Below are 23,613 nucleotides of genomic sequence, written 5' to 3' on the forward strand. Positions count from 1 at the left end.
CTTTTGTTATTGCTTGTTTGACTTCTGCATTTTGTAGCATGTCATTCAGACTGTTTGAGATAGTTAGATGAGAAGTAAATGATTCAACCATTGTGCCACTGTTAGAGGGGATGTTATGAGATGCTAGTTAATGCTTCACCTTACTCTCATCTGGTGGTGGTGGAGTCACAGTAGATTAAGTGATTAAATTTACTTGTGAAAGGACAGGGTGTGGGTAATCCATGTCAGATACAGAAAGTTCCTTTACTTTAATACCACCACAAACAGGTATTAGTTAAAAGAATGTTGGGCTATGGTGTCTGTGCCAATTAAAACATCTGCGGTATATCAGAGTTTGTTTGTGACATGAAACTCAGCTGTGAAGGGGTCTAATAATTCATCACTCTGTACTTCTAGAGTTTCCTTGCCCTTCATGTGATATTTTGAGCCACAAATCAACGCCTAAAGATGAATGCTAGGTGGTTAAAGAATGCAGACCCGTTTAATCGTTCCTCTAATGATAATGAAGTTCATCAAGGACCCTGAATCCATGAAAAATGATGTAGGTACTCCCTCATCTTTACCTAGAATAACTATACCTAAGCAAGTCAGAGGGCCAATTTGGCAAATGGGGAGCTCAGAATCTTCCGTTGTTGTGGACAATTTGTCTGAGAGATGCGCTCCTCTTCCACCGACCAACATTATGCATGGCATCGACACTCATTAGTGGAATGGCCGGTAGTCTCCTTATGTTACTTGCAGAAGGTACAGTGGGTTGCAAAGGTGTACGCTGTCGCCATTCTCCATAGCCTTGTCTTAGTTTGTGACAGCAACTCGATTACACGGTGTCCAGAGACACTACAATGCCAGCATGTGATCAAGGACTGCTGGCCCCAGCGCACAGTTGACTCGCTAGATTGGTGGCCCCAATGCATAGTTGACTGGTCAAGCCCACCTGCTGGCGATATGCATCGCAAGTAAGAGTGAGCATTATTAGAGGCATCCTTGGTAGTCGGCCATAAACGTGAACACTCCTTTCATGCATGAGAGGCTTGCATAGCCCTTTTAGTTCCATCTGTAGTATGTTTGTTGTATGAGTAGGCTACCCACCTGACGATTGACGTTTGTGCCTAGCCTAGTCCTTCGGCTATCTCCTTCAGAAGTTCAAGCAATTGATCTCCTTGAATGAATCCAATTTGTAAGGCAGTTTCTGATTATTGATCAAGCCAACTTATGATCTAAGAGAACCCATTAACCCCTAAAAGTCGGGTGTCCAAATATGGTGTCTGAGGGTAGTAGAGCCAAAACGACAGGTGTCCGCATATGCTGTCACGATCCCTAACCTCCAACTGACCGCCCACCAACCTCCCATTCCCCCTCCTCCCACCCCCACCCCTACTGCCCCGAACCCCTCCCACAGCCACACCACCACCCCTTACCCTCCCCCATCCCCACAGCCACACCACCACCTCTTACCCTCCCCCATCCCCTCAGCCTCAAACCCCAAACTCCCTTACACCCCAAACCACCCAACACTCACCCCGACCCTCATCTTATCCCCCACCCCCAAAACCATGTCCAACCACCCCACCATCCCTCCATCATCTTGGAATCAGACGCGTTCATCAGCGCTCCGCATAGCCAAGTGTTTTAACGACAGTGAATATCGGTGTGAAAGTGAATAGGCCCGTGTATAAGAATTCTAGACATATTTCCCCCGTGTAAAGTATTAAAACAGATTGCATGTAAAAGTTTTTGAACGGGTTAAAGGTGTAATTCGTTCGCCTGTCCCTTTGTTTACATATATTCCCACCCTCTGTATCGTTTTCCTGCCCTTTCCCGTCTTTATTTCTTGTCTCAGTCATATTATATCCTATTTTCCTGCAGATCAAGGTCAGTTAAAACGATATCCTAGCAAGTAGATTATCTTTTCTGACAAGTAAATGGTGTTAGTGTATTCAGAGCGCATTCACCAACCAGCTCGCTTTGTTTTGGACTGTGTTTTCCCACTATCAACTGTGTACGCCTTGGCATTGTAAAGTCTAACAAATATTGAGTTGCTTGAGGTTTAGTGCAAGTGAATAGCATTGTCTTTTGTACAGAGTGACAACTGTGTGTTGATGTTATACCAGTGAAATAGTTTTTACACTATAAACAGTTGTTCACTGAGTGAAATTAGGTTTTATATTGATTTTTCCCTCCATTCTATTGCTATTTTTTTCCCCAGTAAATCAGTTTATGGTGTATTTCCACAATTCATGGTAAGTTAGATTATACAATAGCAAGTAGATTTTCTGTTTACACTGGTAAAGGAATTCATGGTAGGATGGGTTTGTACCATAGCAAGTGGATTATCTTTTCTATTTGCACTGGTAAAGGCATTCATGGTAAAGTGGGTTGTACCATAGCAAGTAGATTTTTTTTTTATTCTTTTATTTACACTGGTAAAGGAATTCAGAGTAAGTTGGGTTGTTCCATAGCATGCAGATTTTCAATCCTTTTTACACTGGTAAAAGAATTCATGGTAGATTGGATTGTGCCATACAGAGTAGGTAGATTTTCTATTCTTTTTTTACTGGTAAAGGAAGATAATATATAAAAAAGTAATCGAATCTCACTAGAAAATCAATATTTTTCTAATAGAGTAAATTATCCATTTGTAACAACATCCATTAACCAGTTGTATATTATTTTTATTGTTGAGGTATTTTGGAAATATTGCTGCATAATACCATCTAGACTGAAGGTCTGCCAGGAGTGTACTGGTTGTTTTGCGCCTCAGTATTTTTTGGATTACCAGTACTTTCGACACCTGTTTGCAAACTATGCATCATGAGAAGAGACCTAGAAAATGGTTTAGCTGAAATGCAGAAAAATTACAGGGAACTCAAGGCAGAGTTTCAGATACTGGAAGAGTTTGTAGTGGCAGACACAGGAGTCAGGCACAACACTCAAGAAGGATGACGCATACAAACCAAGCCCGTACCAGCCCTCACTGATCAGGCAGTTACAAATGATAGTGTGCCGGTATCTTCCTCACCCAATGATTCCATACTTCCCTCGCCAAGCGAAGGCCCCTTTACAACGGTAAGAAATGGTGCAAAACCCGTTAAAGGTGCGAGGAAGCACCTCCCCATAACTAAGTACAATCACTACCAGATCCTTCCCGAATCGGTTGGTGAGTCAGAAGGCTTACTGGGGACTCTATTGTACTCAGGCAGCTGGGGGAATTTTGTGGATGCACCCCCAGCACCAGAAAGAGGTACTGTTTTCCAGGAGGTGGACTATGTGATATCGCAGAAGCCTGTGATGAGGTCACAAAAGGCGCAAATGATAAAACTGTATATGTGGTCCATGTTGGTAAGAATGATCTGAAGCGCAACATCAAACGATTTGAAACTAAGTCCAATAATGTAATAATATCTGGTATACTCCCAAGAATCAAGGCAGAGAATAGTTTTTATGATAAGGTCTTCAGCACAAATAACTGTCGCAAATCTCTCTGCTGAAGGAGTCGGCTATGTCAATCTGTGGGACCAGTTTTATGAGCAACATACCCTGTTCTAGAAAGGTGATCTCTATTTGAACTCAGTAGAAGCAGCACGGCTAGGTAGACTTTCACATGATAAAGTTGCCCTCTTCAAATAAAAAAGGCGGAACGTCCAGGAGCGGTAACCTAAATGTAAATACCTGCAAAGTTAGTTCATCAACTGTTTGGGATGGAATTAGAGTCTGCTATGTTAACGCACTCAGTCTGCGCAACAAGTTTGAGGATTTAGAATCTCTTATTTATGTACCTCCTCCACAATATGTCTACCCCCGATGTATATATGTTCCCCCCCAATGCATACATGCCCCCACTAAATTTGATAGGTCAGCATGCTCTCCCACGCCTGAAGACGGCGTTATTGCATCAGTTCTTAGCAGACAGCCGACACGGGTAGACTGTTTTACTGTGAGTTTGTAATAAACTCCTTATCTAGCTGTTTGTACACGGAGTTTCTATCACCAAAGTATTGCAAGTTACATTTGGTAGCAGCGGTGTTTCGAACCATCACATTCTGACCGCCTCCTTGGATTTTTGGTGATACAACAAGATACACGACGTCTCGCATCTGCCAGCCTCGCCCTTTTCTCCGTGCCTCTATACCTTGGCTGTGCTTTTCGAGTGTACCATTTTTCTCGCCAGTGCTCACCTCTCAAACAACCGCACCCATACGCCTTGTTCCCGACCGCAAGTGTCACCGTCGCCGACCTACGCACCTGTTGCACCTGTTCCCAGCACCTGTTCCGGACTCATCATAGCTCCTGCCCCCACGGTGCCACTTATCACTGTCTGCCCGCTGTCTGCCCACCACCATTCTCTGCATTTGCAATTCACCAGCTCTACACCTGCCTTGCGCCGACATCTGCCTCACCACCCACCACCGGCCTCCGCCGTCGCCCGCATCTGGTCTGCATTACGGAGCCTCCTAAGACCGCCACTCACTGACGGTGATTCATCGCGGCATCTCCTCTCCTCTCCGCCCAGCTGTCTCTACCCCACAGCCCAGCCCCGCCCAGCCCCGCCCCGTCGCCCCGCCCCGCCCCGCCCCGCTCCAGCCCAGCTACGCCCAGCCACCCTGCACGTCATACTTCTCGACACTCCCGTTTCTACTGTGTAACTATAGTATATATAGCCTTTCTCTAGAGATTATCCTCGATTTTCTCTACAGATTGGTTATTGTAAATATTCCATCTCATTTTCATTACCCCGTTTTCATCTTCACCTACGTTCTTTATTATCCATCTCATCCTTCGCATTTTATTTAAACCATCCATGCCCGCACCTTCATTCATTTTCACACCTAGTGTGTTCCATTCTCTCATTGTTATTTATACATTTCCACCTACGTATCCATCTTCATCCTTTCATCTTCCATTGCCACATTAAATGTCATACTTTCCACGTCAACCGCTTACCGCCAGCCCTCTCGACCCGGAAACATCACCTGCTCCTACCCCGTCTGCCGACTCTGACACAATCACTCATTTACGAAGTGGCAAAGAGTACCACCGCCCTGTACCTGAGACTCCCGTTTCACTTCCCGCAGAATCACTTACTACCCGTCCTACCCTCGTAAATCCAGATACTTCCTCCTCTACTCCTGCCTCTACTCTCCCTTCTTCTTCCTCTACTCCTTCCACTGTCGTTACTTCTCCTGCCTCCCTTCATACCCCGTCTTCCTCGCCCTTAACTGCCACTGCCTTCTCTCTCTCCCACACCTCTCCTCCCGCCACTTCTGCACTTCCAGCCATGGCCAACCCTCCACAGTCTATCTATCTCGACGATGCCAATCGTCCCAAATTTACCGGCCAGGACCCAACTTGGTCTGTCTATGATTTCCTCAGAGAAGTCGAAACCGAAATAAATAATAGACAAATTACCGAGGAATCGCTCAAAGTAGCTTACCTCCTCAGTCGCTTGCATCACGGTAAATCAGACATCAGATCCGCGATCCGTGCAGGACATTTCGATAGCATTCGTACCTTTGCTGATTTTCGTACGGAACTCATCAGCCTTTGTTGCCAGCATTCAAATTCCGCGTCTCTCATGGGATTCATTAATCTCCTAAACCAACTAGATGAGGACTTGCGCGTCCCAGCGCAATATGCCAAGCTCCGCGAAGCTGCCGCCGCCATGAAAGCAACTAGTAGTGAGATGCTCCAATTACTGGTAGGCACGAAATGGTTAGAAGACAAGAATGGCGTTCCAATGCTTTCACTCACCAACTTTGCTGACTTAATTGGTTACCTGAGATTCCTTCACTGGCTTACTCCTAAACAGCGAGAGCTAGCCTTGGAAATCGGTTTCAATCCAGGAGATAAAATTATTCAGGTCACTAAAGCCATTCATGAAAGAACAGGTTCGAACTACACGCGTCAGGGCACCGCCCAACCCTTGGCCTCCTCAGTCTGTCACACCTCCACTACCCCAGACTGATCTCGCTCCCGTCCCATCACACGCAGTAGACCTGCCACACATCACTCTCCTACTGCAGGTCGTGATCAATCTAGCGCCCGACGGAACAGACAATCTTCAATTCTTTGCTGGTACTGTGGTCATCCTGGACATCGAGCATCCAGTTGCGACCGTACATACAGACGTCCTCACTCCGAAGCCAGACAGCGTACGCCTTCCCGCTCATGTCGTCCACACTGCAAATACCACAAATCAAGCACGACTCACACCACTGAGGAATGTCGTTACCTCAACCGCCCACAGTCGGGGGAAGCGCCGCGCCCGTATCGGACCAATATCACGTAGAACCAGAAACCCAACTCCCCATCCGCCATGTAGGTCCCATAACATCCTCGGGTTTAGTCATTCTCGGAAGCAGTCATGACATACCAACGTCATTCTTCTTGGACACAGGATCTATAGTAAATCTCATCTCCGAAAATTCCTTACAAATTATTCATCGCCATCACAACCACGTCAGTTTCCTAGAACCACCAGACATTCGCCTATGTGGTGTTAACGGCTCAGAGTTTAAGGTAAAGGGAAGAGTCACCCTTGAAGTCAAACTCCACAGAGCTTTGCCCCCTATCCTCATTGAATTTCATGTCACTAATGACTTGCAGTATCCCGCAGATGCCCTTATTGGTTTCTCCACCTTGGCACAACATTCCATTGCATTATTACCTGCTTGTGGTAGTATAGACATTTCTGGATTCCCGGTTTACACTATGGAATGTCCCCGTCCTGTTCTTACGATCAAATCAGTCCTTCAGTTACCTCTGTCCCTATCACTACCAAAAAGTCCAACCCAGCCCAAACCACCACTCTCATCATCTGAGAATACAGAGATCATTCCTTTACTGACTGCGAGCAAGGACATAAATTCCTCAATGTCTCCTGATACATCATCTCAGCCCTCGAACATGGCTCTTACATCCTCTCCCGACAACACTATCGCTGACTCAGACATGTCTCAGTTACCTACCTCACACAGTCTGAATGATCTTCTCCAACACGCAGAGACGAAACGTGCAGTAACGAATACATGCACAATTTTGTTACCGCATGAGTTCACCAAAGTCTCTGTTTGTGTTGCCGGTGCGAAAGAAGGAGTGGATGTACTAACCCTACCTGAGACGTGTTGTGTGAATGGCTTGACTTATGAGTCAGCGTGGTGTACAGTCTTAGAGGACAGTTTATGCTACCTGTACTTGCTCAATGTCACAAATGCTCCACTAAAACTTAAAAGTGGTGTAAAGATTGGAGACTTCCTAGTATACCCAGCGGCCGTAAAGGTGTGCCAGGATTCCTCAATTCCTACTATTCAGACTGATGATACGCCAATCGGTGTATGTACTATTAACTCTACGGGATCTGCGCCGATGCATTCACCCGATATGCTCTCACATCTCACTTGCACAGATTTCCCAGAACATACGCCTCAACTCCTCAACCTTCTGACCTCGTACAGAAACGTGGTTGCCTTACCCGGTGAACCGATGGGTAGAACAGACCTTGTCAAACATACGATTGAACTACTCCCAGGAACTCAGCCGATTTACATACCAGCGTATCGATTGCCTCACAGCCAGAGAAAGCAAACAGATCAAATGGTACAGAACATGTTAGACCAGGACATTATTGAACCCTCCGTCAGTCCATGGAATAGCCCACTTTTCTTAGTACCAAAGAAGGATGGCAACCTTAGACCAGTAGTCGACTATCATAAGGTCAATTCTGTCACCGTTCCAGACCGTTTCCCGCTACCTGTCCTCACTGATTTGCTAGAATCCCTTGGTGAAAATAACGTAGTCTTTTCATCTTTAGACCTCCTCAGCGGGTACTGGCAGGTCGAAATGGAAGAGTCCTCTCGCCCAGTTACAGCCTTTAGCACCCCTTCCGGACATTTTCAGTTTAAGAGACTCCCTTTTGGTCTGAGAAATGCTCCTACCGTGTTCATGCGACTTATCCATTCAGTCTTCAGCGGTATGATGGGACACTCTCTTTTTGCTTACCTAGATGATATCATTGTTGTGAGTAAATCCATCCCTGATCATTTTACCAAACTCCAGCAAGTGTTTGAACACCTCCAGCTCGCAGGCCTAAAAATCAATCTCAGTAAATGTGACTTCCTGCGAAAGAAAATCAAATTCCTAGGCCATGTCGTAGATGCACAAGGCATTCATACTAATGAGGATAAAACTAAGGCGATCATTAACTTCCCAGAACCTACCACTACCAACGCTGTACGAAGTTTCCTGGGCCTCAGTGGCTATTATCGTCGCTTTATCCGCGATTATGGGAAGATCGCCGCTCCTCTGACCCACTTACTCAAGCAGAATGTGCCTTTTGTTTGGACTAACGACCAGTCACAGGCTTTCCAAAAGCTAAAAACAGCTCTTGTAAATGCCCCTATTCTAGCATTCCCTGATTATGCCACACCATTCCTTCTCTGCACAGACGCCTCAGGCACTGGACTTGGTGCCGTTTTGATGCAACTCGATGAAGCATCAAGGAAGCGCGTAATAGCGTATGCTAGTCACACCCTTACAACCGCTGAACGTAACTACAGTTTCACAGATCTCGAAGCACTAGCGGTAATTTGGTCCTTGAAACATTTCAGAGATATCGTCTATGGTTATCAAGTGCATATCCAAACAGACCACCTTCCACTATGTGATTTGTTCAAAAATCGCAACCTAACAGGTAGGTTAGCTTGTATCGGTACATGGCTAGCACTAAATATCGTGCCACCGCTAGCACCAATAAAATGTATCGTCGCACTGCTGGCCACCAATTTAATGTAGCCGTTATGGAGTAGCAGTTGACTACATATTAAGTGTTCTGCTGTATAGTATAACTAGACCACCGTGTTGGATCGACGACACTGTCTGCAGTACACGTCAGCTACTCGCCATCACTGCCCAACACTTCCCACCAAAGGTCCTCTGCCACGAGAAGGTGGAAGCTGGTCTGTTATTAAGTGGTAGCATAAGGTGACAGAAATGAGCAGATTAAATCTCTCTTTATTGGGTACAGAATAATATAACTGCGACCCGAGAGATATGTAAGAGCGACACAACCTCCCTTTAAAACTGTAAAACGGCCTCTGACACTGTACAGTCACCGAGCGGACTAGGGCGCGGTGCTGAGGTCAGCTAAAAAGTGAGGTGCCGAGCATTACATATACTCTGGGCTTATGCAAAAAGTAGAGATAAATGACAACTCTACTAGCACATTATACACCTCTATAAAATGGTATTAAGTACATTCACATATACCAACATAATAAATGGTTCCCCAGGACTTTACACTTACGCACTATTCAGATATCTTTTCACTTCTCCTAACCTTCTTTTTATAATTGAAACAGGGTGGCCCTTGTGGTCTGCCATCCACCTTCTTCCTATACCACAGCTAACAGCGAAATGATATTTGGTTGTTCATCATTCACACTTCATTACACACTGTTAATTATGACTAAACAGCTTTAAAAATTATTATGTAAAATTTGTGATACTACAACTTCATATGGAAAAAGATGTTGACACCAGAACATCGCTCGGCCACACCATAGACGTCCTCGTCGACATTGTTGTCCTAACTACCGTGTAGCCTAACCAGAGTGTAGGGTAGCTAACTATTCAGGAACATCCACTTGCAATCCTCGAGTACGGACACGTGGTCTCAGTGGGTTCCCTAATTGGCGCCTTAAATAGTAGCCTAAACCACAAACACAGGACAAGACCACAATAAGTAGAAGACCAACACCAGGACCAAAATAGGAAGGAGAAAGGTATGAAGGAAGATAGGACAGTACATAAGGCTCTAAATCAGTCCTGTTCAGGTGGGAGAGGAAGGTAAGCTCCTTTAATACATGAGACAGCCTGTTCACATTCAAGGAAGTAACATTGAATGAAGGTTAAAAGGGTCGTAACTGGGATGAGAAGTTCACTGTCAAAGCTAGATGATGCTTACTAAGCAGAACTGCTATCTCTTTACTGTGTAATGCACAAAAATCAGGTGCAATATAGTACCCCTTTACTGTAAGGAATTGATTCTGTGAGGCACAAATCACAGTTACATCCTCTGTCTCAGGAAAGTAAAAGTACTGTTTCGCATGAATATGAGCATGGAAAACTGACTTCAACTGAATGGGTTGGAAGGTGCAACGTTGCAGAGCAGAGGAAGTATTTGTGTCCGACAAAGCCCTCTTACACTCCTCTACCTTTAATGGTACGAAGACAAAATGGAAAGCAGGACATACATGGAGATCAAGAAATGAGGCCTTACACTTCTCAAATTCATCCACAGTCGTTTCTGCTACATATTTCTTGTCACCTGAGACAACTAGCACCTCTGGACCCTCTTCAATAATAATAAGTGTATTATTAGCAGTAGCAAAAGGGAAGGAAATGAACCGCCATGCCTGGTATGTTACAGCATTCCTCATAGGTACCAATATCAGGATGCCTTCATGGGTCAACTGGGCCTCTAACAATGGGTAATAATATTCCAGTTGACTCAGATCAAAGAGTGCCGTAAGTCCATGCTTCCACATAGCTATATCAAGTGCATTTGTTAGTATATTAGTAGGCAGCAATAAAGCATTAACCCTGTTCAAACTTGCATCGATTAAGCCGTCCACCATATTGGCTGCATGCTTCTCCAAAGCAGTGGTTGACTCGTCGAGAGCATGTAAGTACTCAGCGAATAACACCAAGTTAGCTAGGGTTGGTAGGTTAATTTAGATGTTGTTCACAAGCTTTACTAGATGGTTGGTAGTCCTAATTATCTCGTTAGCTTTGTTAGTGAACTCATCTAACTGTTTATACACATGCATGATTAATCTATTATTGGCTTTAGCGGCCAGTGTCAAGTCATGCATCTGTCTACCCAATTGCACTACATCCTTATCTAATGCCGTACCAAAGAGTTAGAAAATCCACAAGTCCTCTCTTAGTACGTGCATGGACATGCTTGGAAAGATCAGAGTGTACGTTAGGTAAAGCTACATGCAAGTTAGTGAGCCTGTCGGTGAGCCTGTCTATATGCCTAGTCTGAAGCTCAACAAAGCTTCAGTGTCAGAGTTCGTCAATCGTGGGTTTCGATTAAACATCTTTCCCACTTCCAATAGTTGCTGTCTGAGATTCGACAAGCCTTTGGAGACCTCCTTGACAATATCTGGCGTTTGGAGACAGCCTTCCATTGGAGAGTAGACGCATACTGCATCTTCCACTACCACGACTTCTCCAAGTGGGCTCTTCAGTGCTCCTGGCATTAACGCAGTCGTGTCCATGTCCGATGTCGTTCCATAGGTCCACCCCAAGCAACGCACGAGGAGTTTGAGCCACAGCCACATTTTTTTCTGCAAGAGTAGATACTCCCTTAATCACTCTTGTTGTGGGATCGTAGCTTGCTGCGATACTCTTGGTTAGGGACAGGTACGGATGACGACATAGACTGCTACGAAGACAGAGGGCACAACACATCAGACGATAGGCCTAGCTCTTGACTTACAAGTTTGATCCTATCAGCATGTACTGCCTCCTGAGTTCCATTAGCTTCATCCTTTATTCTATAAGTATTTCCACGTACTCGTTCCACAACGATATATGGTCCGCGGAACTTAGGTCTGAGCTTGGAAATTCTCTCAGGGTTGTGGATTATGACCTTCTGGCCTGCCTGTAACGTCTTTTCTTGACTACCTATGTGTTGTTTCGCCATCATCTCCGCTCTTAAGGCTTTTACTCTTTTCCGTACTTCACTGTGTACACGTTGGAATTTCAACAACTGTACCTTTGCGTAGTCTTCTTCATTGTATACTGGAGTAGGAGGTCCAGCCAACAAATCGTAGGGTAACACTTTCTCTTCTCCATAAAGGATATAATGAGAAGACTTCCCAGTTGATGAATTTTCTGAGGAGTTGATGGTCGCCGCTACATGTGGTAACCAGTCTTCCCAGTTATCCTCCTGATTTGAGGTTATTACTGGTCTCAAGACTTCCAGTATCTTCCTGTTTGTTCTCTCCACCAGGCCATTGCTCTTAGGACTGTAAGGCTTTACAAAAACTTGCTTTACTCCATACATACGACAGATTTCTTGTAACACCTGGTTACGAAATTCACTGCCATTATCGCTGAGTAATACCTTAGGTGTAGAGTATGGACAAATCACTGAAGTCACAAAAGCGTGCTCCACCTCCTCTGAAGTTTTCGTCTGTAAAGGTGCTAAAACAGTGAATCGTGACAAATGGTCCACTGCCACCAGTACATAACTTGAACCTTGACGACTTCTCGGCAACGCTAAGAGATCAATGGAGACTGTATCCCAGGGTTTTTCCGGTAGAGGATACTCTAAGATGGGAGTCGGAAGTCCCATCGTTCCTCGTATTTCCGCGCATTTGACACATTGACTGACGTGGGCTTCTATGTCCTTCCTCATGGTCGGCCCATAGTATTTCTTTCTCGCCTCACGTATGCATCTATCGCGACCGGGATGACCTGCTTGAGGTATGTCATGAACTAACTGTAGCACGGCTTGCTGTAAGGTAGCAGGAACAACCAACTGATATGCAGTGTCCTTCCCTGGGGGTTTGCTTACAAAAGACCCTGTTGAAGATGGAAGTGAGTCATATAGATGACTTGAGACCACATCGCATCATTACGTTGTTCCGCTTTTACCGTGTCTGAGGAATACTCAGCAAGAGCAACATCCTCGGCTATGGTAGCAGCAATGTTTCTACTCAACGCGTCGGCTACAATTTTGACGGCCTGGTAAATACCTGACCTCTGGATCAAACTCCATTACCTTGCCAAACCAACGCGCAACCTTACCGTGCAAGTTTTTTCCTTTAAACAAGTCGCGTACGGGTGCATGGTCAGTTAAAACAATTATCCGGTAGCCAAAGATAATTCCCGGAAATGTCCTAACGCCCACACGACTGCTAATGTCTCCAAATGTGTCGTCGAATAGTTCTTCTCTGGGGGTCTTAATGCCCTACTAGCATACACTATGGTATGTGTCTTTCCTTGCTCATCCTTCTGCTGTAACACCGCTCCCAGACCCAGACCTGAGGCGTCCATGCACAGACAGAAAGGGTGAGTATAATCAGGAAATGCTAATACGGGTGTTTCTGACATGGCTTGTTTGAGCTCGTTGAAGCTTTTCTCTTCCGAGGGTCCCCATTTCCATGCAGCGTCCTTCTTAAGTAGCGTCGTTAAAGGTGATGCTATGATGGCATACCTGTGGACAAAACTCCTATAAAAGCCAGTGAGGCCTACGAACGATCTTATCTGATCCTTGTTCTGTGGTGTAGGAAAATTGGTCATCTAGATACGCTAAGACGTCTTGCCCTAACATCTCGCCAAACAATTGGTTTATCATCTGCTGAAATGTTAAAAGAGCATTACTCAGTCCAAAAGGCATCCGGAGAAATTCAAAGTGCCCACGGTGAGTGCTAAGCAGTAATGGGACGCGACTCTTCGGTCAGCTCCACCTGCCAATACCCTGACGCTAGATCCAGACAAGTAAACACAGTATTTCCCTTATCTAATGATTGAAGTAAGTCTCGCAGATGCGGAATCGGGTAACGATCCGGTACTGTTTGTTCACTTGCCGAATCCACAACAGGTCTCACACCACCGTCCTTCTTAGGCACTAGAAAGAGTGATCCATTCCAAGGCGAGGAGGAAGGCTGGATAACGTCATCACGAAGCATCCTTTCAACTTCCTCATCCACTGCTTCCCTTTGGCTGTGCGGTAGACGGTATGTGGGCACATAAACTGGATTTGTACCAGGGCACAAACCAATAGAATGCTTCACCCTATCCGTCCTACCCAGCGCTTCTCCTGGAAATGCTACTACGTCGGAAAATTCTCTAAGGAGGGCTAGGAGTCGTGTTTTATGGTCTACATTATCCGTGACCTTCACGTATTGCTCCAGCTGTTTTTCCTTAGTCAGATGTACGGGTTCCGACTGAGTCGTTGCTTGAGATGTAACTACAGGAGAGATCACCGGCACGTCGTCGACTTCCTTTATGGGGGCACCATAGCACATCAAGTCGCCTATATAACAACCATCTCTGAGCTTAACTGCGCCACCACTCATATTTGCGATGAAGAGGGGCGTCTTGTGGTCTTGGCCAACGCTAGTCAGAGTCGATTCCAGCGACAATGCCTTATGTTTTACATTCTCAGTTAAGCATGCTACATCAGTTCCCATGCTACATCAGTTCCCACCGACACGTCAGGTACTCGGACAGGAATTTTACAGACAGTTCGACTGGGTAAGTGGTGATTACCACTCACTATAGCCCTGACTTTCTTCCAGTCCATACCCTCCGCTTTGTGTGCATCCGGGGACTCCCTTGACGCTTCACTTGTCGGGGTCACAACTGGTTGGACGGCTCCTGATTGGATGCCAGTTCCAGTTCGTGTTGCTGAGGGATTAAGGCCTACAAACTCTTTCCCATTAAAGGAAATGGAATGTCTTTGAGAGTGTATTACTATATCATACTCCTCCATGGTTTCAAAGCCTAACAGCCCATCAGCTGGCAAAGGAAAATCCTCAACGGCATAAAACGTAGCACGTAACACAGGAGATCGTTTATCTGCCCTCAATGTCAACGGCACCTGGCTTATAATCTTCATTCTACTCCCTGTCACACCTGTCAACATTACATCAGGTGGTGATAATGTCCAGTTTGTTAGAGGCATTTCACTTTTAAGTCTTTCCAGCGCTTTACTAGAAATAATGTTTGTACATACCCCTGTATCTACGATCAGGGACACTTGGCCTTTCCCTATGATCCAAGGAATAGATAATAAGTCCACCTTAGTAATAGCTGCCACACACGCATCGGTGGATTGTACTATTTTAATTACTTTTGCGCGCGGCCCTGAGCTTCCCCTGAACTAGCTGGGTTCCCTAGTTTCTTCCTCTTTTCATTGACAAAGGGGCAACAGTCCGTTTCATGAGGACAAGGCCCATGTATGACATACCATCTTTTCACCTCTGGCTTAACAGCCTTGGTCCTTTGCTGTGGAGAACTAGTAGCAGTATCTCTCCAGCCCGAAGTTTGCAAGGCTTTGCTAGCTTCTGCATAGCATATGCCTGCCTTCGCCAAAGCCTGACTTTCAGTACAGTTAGGATACTGCTGTACCATATCAGTAGCCAGATTAGGTACAGGTATCTGCCACAAAGGAGGAGGGTTAGTCTGACCTTGCACGCCCATATTGTTAATCATGCCCAGGTATTTGGACAAGGGCCCTGGATTTGCATGCCAATATTAGTATTAATGCCCCATTGATTAGGATTCTGGGTTTGCATGCTAATACCATCTGTGTTTATACCCCATGCATTTGAATAAGGAACAGAAAATAAATTCTGTCCAAAACCTTGTGGTGTACTAAAAACATCTGAAGTATACACAGGTATGTGAGTGGTTGTAGTACTATCACTAATGACTGGATTTTGCATATCTTGAGTGACCAAAGGCACTGTTGTAGTCTCAACTTCCACAGTGTCCTCACTAGGATTACCCTCACTAGCAAGACTAGTGGCCATTTTGGATCTAACTGATTGCTCTGGGACTGTTGAATAAGTATGACCAGAACGCAAATGCAAAACGTTCAAATCCTCATCCTGTCCTTCAGAAATATCCTCATCACCTTGATCCTCAATATGTCCTTCACTCATTTAATATGTCTGAGCACTTTTATTTGATGTATCAACCCACTCATAAAATTCTGAGTCTAGTGGGATTAATCTCTATTTCCCTAATTCTACGTCCCCACTTCACTGTATCCATCTAACCTTGTCAGTAATATTCCCCTCCCAGTTACAGGAAGATAAACTGACATAAAAAAAGGATAGTTATGGTAAGTGACAGAAAACGGGACACATATAAAATACACAGAAAGTATATTTATTTCAAGGGAATTCTGAGAAACCTTTATTTCCACTCATCAACTAACTAACGTGTGTTGATTCAAGTGTGTGTGTGTGTGTGGATTTAATGCATGGACGCTACCTAGATATGAAAGTCCAGGATGATGTTCCACATTCCACGTTCCACACTCCACCAGACTCCTCCAACCACACACGACAGCCCACTCGCTGTGGGAATTAGCAAGCGAGTGGTTCGCCCTGCGTCACGCCAGGCCCGCCGCTTTCGGTCTCCCTCGGCTCGGTTCGGCCGTCCGCGCCAGTTGCTAGAAGTCACTCGCTAGTTGACCCACTCCTCACCGCACTGGCTTGAACTCTCCTTATCTCGCCTCTCGCACACGAGAGCGAGATTCTTGCCAGTTTGCGTTTGAAGATGGAGATATCTCGCACACCACAGGGCGAGATAACTGCCAGTTTGTGCTTAAGATAGGAATCTCGCACTGGCAGAATAATAGGAGGAATTAATATGCACCACTCCAGTTTATCTGCTCCACTTAACTCACTGGTAATTAGTCCCCTTACACCAGTTGAGTAAGATTTTCTGTTTCACCTTCAGGAACGAGCGATTGCAAGGGTTACTGGTTCACAGCATAAATCTCTTTAGCACGTATCGTATCCCAGCACTGAACACCAATTTAATGTATCGGTACACGGCTAGCACTAAATATCGTGCCACCGCTAGCACCAATAAAATGTATCGTCGCACTGCTGGCCACCAATTTAATGTAGCCGTTATGGAGTAGCAGTTGACTACATATTAAGTGTTCTGCTGTATAGTATAACTAGACCACCGTGTTGGATCGACGACACTGTCTGCAGTACACGTCAGCTACTCGCCGTCACTGCCCGACACTTCCCACCAAAGGTCCTCTGCCACGAGAAGGTGGAAGCTGGTCTGTTATTAAGTGGTAGCGTAAGGTGACAGAAATGAGCAGATTAAATCTCTCTTTATTGGGTACAGAATAATATAACTGCGACCCGAGAGATATGTAAGAGCGACACAACCTCCCTTTAAAACTGTAAAATGGCCTCTGACGCTGTACAGTCACCGAGCGGACTAGGGCGCGGTGCTGAGGTCAGCTAAAAAGTGAGGTGCCGAGCATTACATATACTCTGGGCTTATGCAAAAAGTAGAGATAAATGACAACTCTACTAGCACATTATACACCTCTATAAAATGGTATTAAGTACATTCACATATACCAACATAATAAATGGTTCCCCAGGACTTTACACTTACGCACTATTCAAATATCTTTTCACTTCTCCTAACCTTCTTTTTATAATTGAAACAGGGTGGCCCTTGTGGTCTGCCATCCACCTTCTTCCTATACCACAGCTAACAGCGAAATGATATTTGGTTGTTCATCATTCACACTTCATTACACACTGTTAATTATGACTAAACAGCTTTAAAAATTATTATGTAAAATGTGTGATACTACAACTTCATATGGAAAAAGATGTTGACACCAGAACAAGCTAGATGGTCTGTCATCATCCAGGACTTTAATCCCACTTTTCAATATGTACCAGGCAAGTTGAATGTAGTCGCAGACGCACTCTCACGTCACGTAGCAGCAGCTATAACATCACTGCAGGCTGAAGTAACTGAAAACACTACACTAACGTCAGAAGTTATTCGAAACTTTCAACACCAAGACCCCATGTGGTCCAAAGTCATTTATTTCCTAGAATCTGGCGATGCCTCGACCTTACCTACTCTGCCAGTATCACTAGATGAGTTCATGCTAGATGATGATCTCTTGTACAGGAAAACACTGCTAACAGGCAAAGATATGCCCAATCGCAAAGTACGCCAACTTGTTGTCCCCACTGCCCTGATACCAAAGGTTCTTCATATTGTTCATAATACTCCTCAAGCTTCCCATCCAGGTAAAGACCGATGCTTGCGCCAAGCACGTCTCAAATACTATTGGCCAACCATGTGCCGTGATATCAATGCCCACTGTGACTCTTGCCTCTCCTGCCACCGCCACAAAGGATCAACCGGCCTACCAACACCTCTCTTACAATACCCAATCCCATCACGACCATGGGAAACTGTCTCAATCGATCTCTTAAAACTACCTCTCACAGAATCTGGCGCTGAGTACTTGTTCGTAGCGGTCGACCACTTCTCCCGCTACTGTGTCCTCGTACCCCTCTCCGACAAGACCGCGAAGAGCGTTGCCCGTGCCTTTGTAGATCACGTAATTTGCCCATTCAGTACCCCTCATACCATTCTTACTGACAACGGTACAGAATTCAACAATAGCCTTCTCGATGAGATCTGTCGCCACTTTCATATCAGTAAGTGCAATGTCGTGCCTAACCATCCGGCTTTCAATGGCCTTGTAGAACGCCACAACCGTAAAATCTTAGGTGCCTCAGACATCTAGGCTCCCATAGTTCGTCCTGGGATGACTGGATTCCCCAAGTGGCATCTTCCATCAATAGCTCCATCAATGCATCCATTGCTGAATCTCCCTTCTTCGTCCTTTTTGGCTTTGACAAGGACCTCCCATACTCTCCCTTATCCTCAAAGCCAGAACCCATCTACAACATGGATGATTATGTTAAACTAAAATTGGCCAACTTCCAGACAATCCACCAGTATGTCCAATCCACTTTGGCTTCCTCTCAGGAGGACATGCTGCAGTGCCAACATAAGTCCGCCTCTCCTATCACTATCAATGTAGGCGATCTTGTCTTTGCCCATTCCCATACGCGTTCCTCTAAGTTGGATGACAAATTTACAGGGCCCCACCGCGTCCTCACTCGACAAGGCAACAAATTTCACCTCCAGGACCTGTCCACTAGGGACACCAGATGGGTCCACGTCGATGACTTAAAGCGAGCACCCCATGGCCTCGTGTTGGAAGAGTCACTTACACAACCTCCTGCCCCCTCTTCCCCTCCTCCCATCCTTCAGTCTACCTTGTCTCCACCTATCCCTCAGTCTCCTTCATCTCCATCTCCACCTGCTCATTCATCAACCAATCAATATCGGTCCAAACTGCGCTCTGCCCATCAACCTCTTCACGACCTCCCCCATTAACTCTACCCTGATTTTCTAGGTACGATGTTAGCGATCTCCCTGCTGGCAGTGCTGACCCTCCTGGGGTCTGGGTCAGGTCAGGACGATGGTGGAGTACGTCCCGGGGCCTTGGTCGGCTCGGGAGGCGAGGTAATGCTTATCGACGACATCGCCTCCTTGCGCTACGATCTTGCGCCCCTGGCCGACGTAGCCATTGCCCTACCTGCCTACACGCACCAGCTCCACGGAATCAGGAACCATCTCACGGCCCTCATGGGGACACACAACCCAAATGAGTATCTCTATAACCTTTTCCTCCCACTCTCCTGGCAGTTGCAATACATAAGTAACAGATTCACTGAGCTCAATGACACATTTTCCATTCAGACACCCGTGGGTCGTTCTTGTGTGATACGAGGTCTCTTCGACTTCGGCGGTGAAATTCTGAGTGGCTTGTTTGGCGTTGCTACAGCCCGTGACATTTCTGGCTTCAAATCTGATCTCACTCATTTAGCCTCCTCCCTAGAATCACAACGCCGAGTCATTAAAATCCAACACACTATGTTACAGAAGCTCACAACCCAACTCAATGAAGTCACGTCCACTCTAAACAATTTCACCGATATCTTACAACGCCACCTTTCAGATCTCAACGTTATCTCCCAGTTCTTCTACCTCAAACTCAACATGGATAATCTCCAACTGGCCGTTGACTCTCTCCTGTCTCAAGTCTCTACCTTGGTTCGTATCCTGGTCGATGCTATCAATGGACGTGTCACTGTCGACTTAGTACCCGTCTCAGCTCTCCATTCTGTCCTGGAATGGGCTCACTCCACCTTCGGTCTCTCCCCAGTCCTCCCTTACTCCTCCCTTGAATATTATTATCCTGTTCTCGAAGCTACTCTTCTCACTACATACGTCGTCGTCCATATACCTCTCCATTCTGCCATAACCTTTAACCTTTTCCACATCATTCCCTTCCCTTTCCGCCTCAACAACTCCTTGTTACAGGTATCTGTTCCTTCAGAATATTTCCTCCTCTCCCATGATCATCTTTCCGCTGCCTTCCTTTCTTCCACAGACCTCCAGCAATGTTCCTCCCTTACTCCGACCTCTCGTCTCTGTGCTGCCCACCTTTTCGCTATCTTCCCTAGCAGTGCTACACCCTGTGAGTCTGCTTTAGTTCGCAACCATTCCATCCACTCGGCCTGTTCTTTTGTCCCAGCTCCTGACCTCCCGGTCCACCATGCTCACCTCAACCATGTCCAGTACTTCTTCTTTGCTGTTCCCATCTCTGTCACAATCATGTGTCCTGGTTCTTCCGTTCGCTCCGTCCCCGTTAGTGGTCTCTACAAAGCACCTGACTATTGTACCGTCAAATCAGAGTCCGTCATCACTTACGCCACTCGCTATCACCAAGCTGTTCATAAACACTCCTATGACATCTTTCAACCAATCGACATGCCTTCAACCCTACCATCTGCCAACATTACCATCACCTCCCCTCACTTGCGCATGCTCACCTTCCTCAATGACAGTGATTTCATTATGGATCAATTTTCTCTGGCCTTCAGCCGTTCATGGGTTCATCCAACAGTTGTGTTTTCCCTCTGTGGTTATCGCTTTCATAGGTTTTCTACTCATCCTCTGTGCAGTGCATTGTTGTGTCAGAAAAATGGAACGTCGACTCCAGGAAATCAGAGTCGCTACAGGCATAGTACGCCCTACCCACGATGTAGAAACTCCCCGTACTTAGTGCCCTTGCATTCCGTGACTACCATTGCCATCTAACCATTACCCAAACTGTGAACAGCACTCTGCCTACTAGAAAATGATGGTATTTCTTTCATGCATTACTCAGTGACAGTGTGTCCTACAGAAAATCCACAAAAAAAAAAAAAAATGAAGGAAGAACAACAATAGAACTCTCATATCTACTCCTTGTTTATCATGTATCAAACTATTATTGTGTAATTCCCATTATGTTCATATATCCCTTCGACCCTTACTGGATTTGTACCTATTATTCCTTGTATATCTTATATGTATATATCCTTCTAATTCCCTCCCCTCAACATGGCCATGTCTCCCCTACTGCCCCTGTATCATACTTATCCCTTGTACAAACCTCCCCGGTCCTACCTTACTACTATAATCACCCACCATTTACCTCCTGGTGTCAGGAGACACCATCTCAGCTACCCGGGGGAGTAGTGTACCCCCTCCACAATATGTCTACCCCCGATGTATATATGTTCCCCCCCAATGCATACATGCCCCCACTAAATTTGCTAGGTCAGCATGCTCTCCCACGCCTGAAGACGGCGTTATTGCATCAGTTCTTAGCAGACAGCCGACACGGGTAGACTGTTTTACTGTGAGCTTGTAATAAACTCCTTATCTAGCTGTTTGTACACGGAGTTTCTATCACCAAAGTATTGCAAGTTACATTTACCTAGAAAGTTATAACATTGTTGGCATCACAGAGTCATGGATTAACACATCTGACCGTGATTTTTTAGTGGAATACTCATAACAGGGTACAATATTTTCAGTTGTGAAAGATCACACTGAGCTGGTGGCAATGTCTTACTTACTATATGTCAAACCTAGTCTCCACCCTCTTGTGCTATCCAAACCCAGTATTACCAACATAAATGTCAGTTACAGCTGAGTATTAATTAGCACAAAATATATGTCTCGTCTATCGTCCTCCAGCACAGTCAACTTTTTTTTTTTTAAATAACAGAACGGAGGAAGGAAAAACAAATGGGGAAAAAAAATAATCTATACACCAGATTACTAGTGTCCTCTATTCATAAAATATCTGTAACAGTTAGACTTGAACAGTTGTGGGTTCAAATTTGGAGGAAAACAACTCTGGGGAAGCGAGTTCCAGAGAGATGCAGTTCGGGGAATGAAAGAATTCTGATAGGCAGAAGTTCTGCAATATGGTTGAGTGACATTCCAGTCATGAGCGCTACCAGATGCCTGTGTAGCACGAGGGAAGGCATGGAGAGGTGGCACCATGGACGCAACTTCGTCTGATCATTTGCCAAAAAAATATATGTAAAATAATGCAAGGGAGGAAACATTCCTTCTTACTTGCAGGGGAGGTAGTTTATATGTAATGGCAGGGTTGTTAATGATTCTAACAGCTTTATTCAGAATTTTGTGTAGTTGTCTTAATGCAACCTCTCCACAACCATTCCACAAGGGTGAGCAATATTCAAGCTGAGAGCACACATGACTCTTATAAATAATAGCTAACTGCTCATCGGCGAAGAAGTTACGGACTCTGTATAATAATCCAAGTTTCTTTGAGGCGGTTTTAGCAAGTGATCTGACATGAGAGGTCCAGCTGAGGGCACTGTTAAGTGAGACACCAAGAATTTCAATACTTTTGGAGATGGGAATATTAGTAGCACTGAAGGTAATGTACGAATCTGGCAATATCTGTCTATTAGTAAACTGTATATATTTAGTTTTACTACCATTAAAAGAGACAAGGTTGTTTTGTCCCCATTCACTGATTGTAGATAGATCTTGATTTATGGAGATGGCTGTACTGAGTTGAGAGGTAGAGATATTAGACTTTGTAAATGGATGTCTGAGTGTGAATGAACTATGTAGTGTTGAGTCATCTGCATATGAGTGAACAGGATTGTGAGTGACAGATAAGAGATCATTAATATGAACCAGAAATAAAGTTGGCGCCAGAACTGATCCCTGCGGCACGCCGGCGTTAATTGAGTGGAAATTCGAATATACATCATCTACTTTTACTCTTATTTTCCTGTCACTAAGATAAGAAGAATTCAAAGGAACAAAAGACGTTAGTCCATAGCAAGGGAGTTTGGACAGCAGGGAACGGTGCCATACTCTGTCGAAAGCTTTAGAGATATCAAGAGCTACTGGATGAGTTTCTCCAAAAAGATCAATTGATTGATGGATGGTATGAGTTAAGAGATTGAGTATGTCAATGGTGGATCTTTCGTGGCGAAAACCGTATTGTCTATCACTAATTAAGTTGTTGGATTCAAGATGTTTAACAATATGCTTATTAATTAAAGTTTCAAATACCTTACCAATAGAAGATGTGACAGCTATTGGTCTGTAATTGGAGGGGTCAGACTGAGACATATGAACAACTTTATGATCAAATTGTGGAAATTTGTCAAGAGAATAGTGTAATTTTTGGAGACTTTCAAGTGCCGGTAACAAAGTGGGGTGAACTGCTAATGACATATTCAGGACAAGAGCTTTATATGAATCTTCAAGAAAGTGCCGTTCCCAACGCTCAAAATATCCAACGAGAGGAAACAATATTCTAGACATCATCGTAACTAAAAATGATAACCTAGTCAACAACGTTGAAATCGGACCCGAGTTTAGTTCCAGCGATCATCGAATTATACAGTTTAATATTAACAGTGAAAAACTTAAAGAAACGGATGGCAAAGAAAAGGTTCCGGACTATTGCAGAGTGGATTTCACCAGGCTTTGAGCGCTACTTGCAGCTACAGACTGGAATGAAATATCTGAAATCTATGACATAAACCAAGCATGGGAAATATTCACCAAAAAATTTAATGAAGCAGTAAAGTCATGTGTGTGACAACGTAACAGGTGTCCAGCAGGTAA

At 45.0% G+C, this 23,613-nt stretch overlaps 1 protein-coding gene across 1 annotated transcript in view; it reads left to right on the plus strand.

Annotated features, from left to right (window-relative positions):
- Window positions 1-23,613, plus strand: part of LOC145401661 (glutamate receptor ionotropic, delta-2-like) — a 49,571-nt gene that overhangs the window by 10,050 nt on the left and 15,908 nt on the right. The window contains exons 3-4 of the mRNA XM_080273851.1: window positions 1,867-1,872; window positions 2,780-2,916. Of these exons, the coding sequence (XP_080129977.1) occupies window positions 1,867-1,872; window positions 2,780-2,916 (143 nt within the window). The remainder of the gene's footprint in view (window positions 1-1,866; window positions 1,873-2,779; window positions 2,917-23,613) is intronic.

The sequence above is a fragment of the Coenobita brevimanus genome, chromosome 56 (genome assembly GCF_032717465.1).
Source record: "Coenobita brevimanus isolate Jiangsu-jjx chromosome 56, ASM3271746v2, whole genome shotgun sequence".
Classification (NCBI taxonomy): Eukaryota; Metazoa; Arthropoda; class Malacostraca; order Decapoda; family Coenobitidae; genus Coenobita; species Coenobita brevimanus.